Below are 9048 nucleotides of genomic sequence, written 5' to 3'. Positions count from 1 at the left end.
TATCTAGACAGTAGTATACTAGAGTCCAACAGAAGATGTAGGTCTAATAAAGTTCCCTATTTCAAAACACATTACAATAATATCATGCATTTCATCGTTACGAATCGAATAAAAACAGAGGCTATACATTTTTATCTCTACTTTTTCTCTGGATAAGTTAAATTAACAAATATAGACTTGACGGAATCAGTTCGAGAAGAAAATGTCATTACATCAGGCATGATTTCGGTATGGTAGAGGCTGTGGCATTAGTACTGTACTAAGTTAGATCATATTCCGCTCGTTAGGAAAATAAGTAACGGCATGGTAGGATATTAAGAGTTCTGTCTTTTTCACTTAAAAATATTTCAAATACATGCTGTAGTAATTATGAATGTCATATTAGTTTTAAAACTGCTTAAAATTCCATTTATCAATACAAAGAATATTTTTTTTCTGCCGACAAATTCAAATTTCACACTCCAATGATCGACTTTTTACAAACTTCAACAATCAAAATAAATCATAACAAATAGTCACAAAAAGTTTTTCTTGACAAATTTTAAGCTGTGTTGCCACTCATATCCTTTACAGTCCTTCCGAGTTTATTGTGTGTAGGCATTAGGTTCATTATTATTATTATTTTGATTATTTAAGTTATCAACACTCCGGTTGTGGACAAAGATAGACAAATGACGCCCACAATGCGACACCGTTGCAGTTTGTCGCTCACACAAAAGGACCAGCACAGCAACGGCAGTATGAGCGGCATTACTCCGTACTGTACATTTAAATTATTTGCCAGTCAGAGTACGCGAGTGTTGGCTTGTCGGTGTGCGTCTGTGTAAGTCTGCGCGTATCTGTGGTTCTGGGTGTTACATTATAAATTTCAGTCATGTTTCTAATAACTTTGAATTAATCATCATTCCTGTTGTTGGCTTTTGCCAAAGTCATACTGGAATTCTAATGATGTCGCAGTGGCTGCCACCTTGCCTTGCTCTGCACTCGATTGCATGGCTTGGCATTAAGGATTGGGTTTGCTGGCATTGCTTGTCATTTTGTTCATTTCGTTAAGATGTTTGCAACATTTTGTTTTTGTCTTTTATGAAGACGTTAAGTCTGCTCTGCATGCGTGGGTTCGGTTATGCATCCCAGTCAAGGTGCTGCAAAATATAATGTAATCCATATGCAATTTGCGCTTGCTTATGTTTGGCACGAAGGAACATGAAATTATTGTTAATATTAATTTCAGTATTCTACTTATTAATAATTTTATGAATACTTAAAATTTTAAAGTATTAATGTATTAACATCTAAGATATTGAGTTCACAGCACTTAAACTGTAACTCTTTAATTGAAGGTTGAGTTTTCAGCACTTGAACTGAAACTCTGGAAAATGAAAATGATAGATCGAATATTGGTTTCAATCTGAATTTTATTAAATTAAATTTTTCCTTAAATACTAAATTATTACAAATTATTACAATAACAATATCTAAATTTTATTCTTTTCCTTTACCGTCTTCTTGCCTAAAGTGCAAGCTCAGCATATATTATGCAACCAAATTCTTTGTTGTGTCTAGCAACCAAGAATTAATGCCAATGCACTGGCCTTGATATATGTTACATATTCAAAGTTCAGTGCCACTGCACTTAACAAAAAATATAATGCAAATATTCAAGTTCAGTGCCACTGCATTTTACCAAATTAAATAATGCAAAGGAAAGTCAAAATTTGGATATTGCTAACATCAGCATATATGTTCAAATTTTACAAATATTGTACAATAATAACAATAGTAATAATAATAATATTTTACAATAATAATAATGTGTGAACATGCTGCCCGCCTTGAATTGACAACATCAATTCTAATTATTGGAAGCTGCAAGTCAACATGCTGTATCCTCGGTCATCTGCTGATGTCGTGGCATCGGTATTGGAGGTGTTTGATAGGTGATTTTTTGCCTTCGCCATATATATAATAGTGCACTAGCGACACATAGAAACATTGCTAATGCAACGTAGCTGGTTATTAGACTATGTGTCCCTGGACTAATAGCATCAGTTGGAAAACTGGAACTCTGGATGTGGCCTAATTTTCGTTGAATAAGTTCAAGCTCATGGATTGTGGGTGACAATGGTTTGACGCTGATGTTATTGCTCGCATATTGTTTTGTCCATCCTACAGATAGGTTCAATCTGGTGATCGATGCCTGCATTGAAGTAACCATTTTTTGATGACCTTGAATCGTAATGTGTTCATTTTTGATGATGCATTCAGGTTCTAATTTAATCAAACCACTGCCCACTAAAGTTAATTGAAATGCTTTCTTGTTGCATACTGCATTCATTTTGATATTATTTATGGTTGCGTAAATCCATTGATTCGGATGATTTAGTTGATACCATACAGTTGTGTCCTTGAGCTGATACATATCGCATCTTGGTTTAGCTTGATTGTTAAATAAGTCAATTTCACAATTATTGACGTTTGCCGATTCATGAAATGTTGCTTGTATGTTTGGACATAATAACTCTTCGTCACTTATCGATATGCATGCGTCCACTTGATGCTGTGTCATTGGTCGAAATTCATCATGATGCGGACTGATGGCTAGAAATTCTGTTGAAAGTTTCACTGATAAAAGTGTGTTATTTATAGCTGCCACAATTGGAACAAGATATAACAGTTGAAATTCTCTTGGATCCGTGAGAGGTAAGTCGATGCAAAAAATGACATGGCCCTTTGCCAGGATTCCGTTGATCTTCATGAGCCTATATACTTCGAGTAAGTTATTGTGGTGGATAGGTAACTGTAGGTGTGATGGAAGATGTGCCCTAATCATCATTATTTGCTCACTAAGCTGTTGTGGAGTCAGCAGAAGAGGATTTATTTTATCGTGATGACTGTCGATTAGTACGTCCATAATTGATGAGTGAACTCTTTGCAGGTTGGATACCATCATGAGCATTTGCATTGACAACATAAGCATGTTTTGTGTTACGTGTATGTCGTTTATTGACTCATCTGTATACAACAAGTTATTGATGCGCTTTTCAATTTCTTCAAATTTGTCATGCATGTTTAATTGGTTCTTCTTAAAGATATTGATAGTTGAATCAACAAGTGACGTTTGGTTTTTAACGAGTTGTTCCAGGTGATTGTCGTTCCTTTTAAGACCATTTATTGTGCTTGACATTTGTGCCGCGTAGTTTGAGTCGAGGACACCAAACAATGAATTTGCAAAATTTCCGACAATGTCTATAGCTCCTCTTGTTATTCTTTTTCTAACAGAAAGAAGATTAAGTTCCATTTGCAGTTCCTCCGTTATACGGTCAAAATAGTTGAGTAATACCTTGCAAGCAGTGTTATCCAATGCCTTGTCGCATAAATTGTTCAACCTTTTTGTTCCATCAGCTAAAATGCTCATTTGTTGTTGGTATGGGGAAAGGTCAAAATATACAATCATTTTCCAATCAGCAGACATGATTTTGACTGGTTTAAGCTGCTCAAAATAAATGCCAGGTTTGTTGTTGAAGGTTGTTATATTGACGGGACTACATAGTGCAAGTGGCAAAATGAGTAGAGTAATAATGGTGAGCAGCAACCCGGAATTCAGACATGATCGTTTTGTCGGAGTTAACCCATTGACTAATGATTCAGGCTTTCTGATGCGATTTAATGGAATTTTTACGATAAGCGACACGGGAGGTGACGTTGGAGTTTCTTGAGTCTGTTCTGATTCGATTTTTCTTTCAGTCATTTTTCCAAAGGTTGGATCTTCTAATTTATCGTCTTCAGGAAATAATGGAGCTAATCTATGCACCGGTCTTTTAAATACCCCCTTTTTTGTTTGAATGTCACAAACTCTCACTAAACCATCTTCGCCTTTGTAAACTTTGATGATGCGTCCTAAAGGCCATTGCAGAACTGGGACATTGTCTTCTTTAAGGATTACCATCGTATTGGTCTGTATGTTGGTGATGGGACCCTTCCACTTGTGGCGCTGTTGCTATTCGCTTAGATACTCCTTAGTCCAGCGCTGCCAAAAACTGTGTTTTAGCTCTGATACCAGTTGCCAGCGTTTAAGTAATTTTTCTTTAGAGTCACGTGCATGCACATCAACGCTTGAAGTGATTTCTTCACCTATTAAAAAATGACCTGGAGTTATTGCGTTCAAATCGTTTGCATCTGATGAGCTAGGAATAAGGGGTCGCGAGTTCAACACTGCTTCAACTTCAATAACGACAGTTTCAAGCTCTTCATATGTAAGTGATGCTGTTGAAACATTTTTGACCAGCAAATATTTGGCAGATTTTACTGCTGCCTCCCATAGCCCGCCGAAGTGTGGTGACCTTGGTGGAATGAAGTGAAATTCTATGCCTTTCGTACTGCACATTCCTGCAATTGATTCCTTCGCTCGATCAGCGTAGATGACGTCAGTAAGTTCCTGCAACTTGTTTTTCGCTCCAACGAAATTGGTCGCATTGTCGCAGTATAACGTTTTACAGCGTCCTCGTCTTGCTATGAAGCGTTTTAATGCTCCAATGAATGCATCTGTGGTCAGATCAGTCACAAGTTCTAAGTGTACGGCCTTGGTTGCAAAACAGCAAAAGACAGCGATATACGCCTTTTGTGGACGCTTGCCTCTTGTTTTGTAATGAACCCATATTGGGCCACAATAATCAACTCCAGTGCTGAGAAATGGTCGAGCTGGTTGCACACGGTGTCCAGGCAAATTTCCCATGATTTGATTGTACACAATTGGCCTTGCTCTTCTGCATCTTAAGCATTGTTGTATTACAGCTCTCATCAAGCTTTTTCCTTTGAGGGGCCAAAAACGCTGCCTCACTTGTGCCAGCAATGCTTGGGCGCCACAATGATAATTGTCCTTATGTATTTTTTCTACCAGCAACTTTACTAGTGGATCGTTGCTGGGTAAAATCATTTGATGAATGGCATCAAATTGTAGTTTTGAAGAGCTTAGCCGTCCGCCAACACGTATTACCCCTTCTTCATCTACGAACGGAGTTAGTGAACTGAGGTTATGAGTTTTTGGCACAAATTCGTCCTTAACTAGCATTTTCCTTAGATCAGAAAAATCGGAGGCCTGGATTTGACGTATTATTATCTTAAGTGCTACGTCGAGCTCCATCGGTGAAAGCTGCATGGTCTCTGGTCTTGATTCTTTTGGTTTCCGTGCGTTTTTTGTGAAACGAAGTACATATCCAACAACCTTTTGGACATGTGTAAATAAATTTCTTGAATGAATCGAGTAGACCCATGTATGCTCATTAGTAGGTTGTTGTGTTGATAAAGCAAGCACCACCGTGTTATCTTCAACAATTAATTCCCTTTTGAAGGGAGCTGGCCACAGCGGCTTTGGCTGATATAAAAATAGTGGACCATATAACCACATGTAGCAAGATGAAAATTTCCGTGGTTTAAGCCCTCTTGACAGAATATCTGCCGGATTTTGTTTTGACGGGACGTGACGCCATTGTTCTGGAATTGTTAACCGAAGTATTTTTACAATTCGGTGGGCGACGTAAACGGGTAATTTGCCTGGATGATTGTTTATCCAGGAAAGCACAATTTGTGAATCTGTCCAAAAGTAAGTTGCCTTGTCTTGATAGCCTAGATCAAGTTTAACTCTTGCCATGGGTTCTGCTGCTAGCAACGCTGCACACAATTCTAGTCGTGGAATTGTTTGAGATTTTATGGGTGCTACACGAGATCTGGAGCATAGTAGATTAAGTTTTATCGTTTTATCCTTTTGTACTGTTCTAATGTATACTGCTGCACCATAAGCCTTTTCTGAGGCGTCACAAAAAGCGTGCAGCTCAACATGGCTGTAGCCTTGACTGCTGAATACGTGCCTCACAACTGTTGCATTGTCCAACAAGGCCAGATCTTCTCTATACGATGTCCATTGTTTACGTATTTCTGACGGAAGATCATCATCCCAATCGAGTTTTAGCTGCCATGCTCCTTGCAACAAGATTTTACCGGTGACCAAGATTGGACCAATAAGACCCAAAGGGTCATATATGTGTGCCAAATCGGAGCTCATAGATCGTTTTGTTGTGTGACTATGGTCTCGACTGTTAACCTTGATACGAAATGAATCTGACTTTGGTAACCATAAAAGACCCAGCGTCTTTGTGAATTGGGTTTCCTTGGAATCAAAATTGAGATTTACTTCTTGATCTTCTGTAGCGATTCCATGTAAAAGTTTTGGGTTGTTTGCACACCATTTTTTTAGTTTCATTCCAGCCTTGTCTAGAATTGTTATTAATTGTTGTTGAATTAGTAACGCTTCGTTGATGGTATCAGCTCCTATTAGACCGTCGTCAACATAAAAATCCCTTTTTAAAGATGTGGCGCCATATATGTAAATAATTTCCTTGATATTCATCCGCCAATTTTGTTAGACAGCGTGTTGCTAAATATGGTGCTGCTCTTGTGCCATAAGTAACTGTGTTCAACTGATAATAATTAAGTGGTTCTGTGGGATTTTCTCGCCACATTATGAGTTGCAGATTTCGATCATCTTTGTTAACCCATATTTGACGGTACATTTTTTCCACATCAGTTTTTAAAACATATTTGTGCATTCTAAATCTGAGCAAAATCGAAAACAGTTCGTCTTGAACTTTTGGACCATTAAACATTATGTCATTTAGTGATGGCCCTGATAATTTGTGTACTGATGCGTCAAATACAACTCGCAGTTTTGATGTTGAGCTGTCTGGACGTAGCACACAGTGGTGAGGGATGAAATATTGGGGAGATACTATTTCGCTACCGCTGAATTTTGTCATGTGTCCCAATGCTTCATATTCCCTCATAAATGAAACATATTGATTCTTTAGATCAGGATTTTGAATGAAACGGCGCTCGATTGTCTTGAACCTCTCGTAAGCGATTCCTTTTGTATCTGGTAACACTGATGGATGATTCTTTAGTGGGAGTTTTACAACAAATCTGCCATCACTTCCTCGAAAAGTGTGTTGCAAAAAATGTGACTCACAACGCAATTCGTCTTCTGTGAGTTCCGAAGTTGAATCTGGAATTTCTTCTGATTCCCAGAATTTCAATATAGATTCTTCTAGTTCCTTAGTAGTGCATATGCCACAAGTTGCCGTGCTTGAAATTAAAGTTTCAACATTGCCAGCTACAACCCATCCAAAAATAGAATTCTGAAGTGTTGGAAGACTACCTGCTAGTTTTATTTGACCTTCAATAAGTAACTTGAAAAAGATCTCTGCTCCTAACAGGCAATCTATTCGGCCAGGTTTGTTAAAATCTGGATCAGCGAGAGTTAATTCCTTTGGAATATCCCAGGATTCGATATTCAAATACTGCATTGGCTGATCTGAAACGATTTTTGGTATGATATGTGCATCCATCTCTGCTACAAATTCGTTCAACGTTGATTGTACTCGAATTATTGTTTGATGACGTATTTTTGATTCATTTGCGCCTACGCCTTCCATACTCATAAGCGTTGGCCTAGGCTTGCAGCCCAATTTTTTTGACAGGCGGTTTGTTATGAGATTGATTTGAGAGCCAGAGTCCAATACTGCTCTGCATTCAATTTGTCTTCCATTTGATGCCAGCAATCTTATTCTGGCCGTCCCTAATAAGACATAATTAGATTCCTTATTGGTATTGTTTGTTAAAAGGGTTATTTTATTTGATGATTGGTTTGAAACTGAAGCTTGACCTGTTTGTTGAGGCGTTGAGTTATTTCCTTGAAGAACAGTACCTTTTGTGTATTGATTCCCCTTTGGATTATGCATCAAAGTGTTATGTTTTTTAGAACACTTAGTGCAGTGCCTGGATTTACACTCATCAGCTCGATGACCAATCCTGAGGCAGTTCACACACAAATTGAACTCCTTAACCCAATTCCATCGTTGTGATAGATTAGCCGTCTCGAATTTTTTGCAAGCGTAGACCATGTGACCGTCTTTATTGCAAATTGGACAGGTTTTACTTAAACCAAATTTTGTAGCTGAAGCACATGTTCGAGTGAATGATGATTCTCCTTTTCCCCTAGCCTCAAGTGATTGAAATCTATGTTCCAAAAATTTTAGCAATTCATCAATGGTTATTAAACGTTTGTTGTCTGATAGCCCTTGTTCGAAAGCTGTTAGAGTTTCTGCATCCAGCTTGCGCAGCAATAGATGTACCAGGATAATATCCCAATGTTCGACTGGAACTCCTTGAGCCTTGAGACCATGTATGCATTCCTTGCTTACATCGTGTAGAGATTTTAATGCTGGTGCCGACTCCCTTTTAATGGAGGATTGTCCCATTAATTTATTTAGGAGTGTTGTAACCAGAAGTCGTTTATTTTCATAACGACTTGTAAGTAAAGTCCAGGCTATATTGTAATTTTCTCCTACTACTGGAAGATGTCTAATTAGCCCCTTTGGCTCGTTATCCAATGATGTAGTCAGATAATGCATTTTTTTGCTGTCACTGATGTCCGTGTTGTGGACCAATTCCATATACAAGTCCTTGAATTCCACCCACCGCATATAGTTTCCATCAAATTTTGGTAGTGATATTCTTGGTAGAGGCAATTCGCAATCTGTCTGTCTTGAGTTGCGAATTGTCTGATTATTATGCAAATGTTGCTGTAGTTCGATCATGGCAGCTCCTGCCTTTTCCTCGAGTTCATAAAACATTTCCAGTGTGTAGTCCTCAATGATGCTTTCGTCGGTAGCTTCCCATAACGTTGTGTTATTTGCCGTTAAATCGACCATATATCCTTCAAGACTGGCTGCCTTTATAGAATAGTATGTAGATGGTTGTTCAACTTGCCTGTTGACCATGATTCCTTCTATCGTTCTTTCAATTACACGTATGAGTGCCTTCTGATTTCGGAGTAGTTTCCGAATGTTTGAATCATTTATCTGATTGTTTTGCTCAATTGTTGTGCCATTGCTTGCTGAAGATGATTTTTCTAGCTCTATTGCTTCAATTTCTAGAACCTTGTTGTAATCGACAATCATTTTATGAATACTCTGATACTCTTTGTTCACCAAGTAT

At 38.1% G+C, this 9048-nt stretch overlaps 3 protein-coding genes across 3 annotated transcripts; all 3 read right to left on the bottom strand.

Moving 5' to 3' along the window:
* Positions 1-1873: 1873 nt before the first annotated feature.
* On the bottom strand, positions 1874-3946 carry LOC119664168. Its single transcript, XM_038073708.1, has one exon. It carries the CDS (start codon positions 3944-3946, stop codon positions 1874-1876), a length of 2073 nt encoding a protein of 690 aa, XP_037929636.1.
* Positions 3947-3997: 51 nt separating this feature from the next.
* LOC119664167 lies at positions 3998-6256 on the bottom strand. The gene has a single exon (XM_038073706.1). It carries the CDS (start codon positions 6254-6256, stop codon positions 3998-4000), a length of 2259 nt encoding a protein of 752 aa, XP_037929634.1.
* An 82-nt stretch (positions 6257-6338) lies between these two features.
* LOC119664166 lies at positions 6339-9011 on the bottom strand. Its single transcript, XM_038073705.1, has one exon. The coding sequence runs from the start codon at positions 9009-9011 to the stop codon at positions 6339-6341; it is 2673 nt and encodes an 890-aa protein (XP_037929633.1).
* Between the last annotated feature and the right edge of the window lie 37 nt (positions 9012-9048).

Source organism: Teleopsis dalmanni, unplaced genomic scaffold, assembly GCF_002237135.1.
Source record: "Teleopsis dalmanni isolate 2A unplaced genomic scaffold, ASM223713v2 unscaffolded_contig_1510, whole genome shotgun sequence".
In the NCBI taxonomy this organism is placed as follows: domain Eukaryota; kingdom Metazoa; phylum Arthropoda; class Insecta; order Diptera; family Diopsidae; genus Teleopsis; species Teleopsis dalmanni.
Note: the sequence above shows the minus strand (reverse complement) of the source record. Positions and strands in the feature narration are given on the sequence as shown.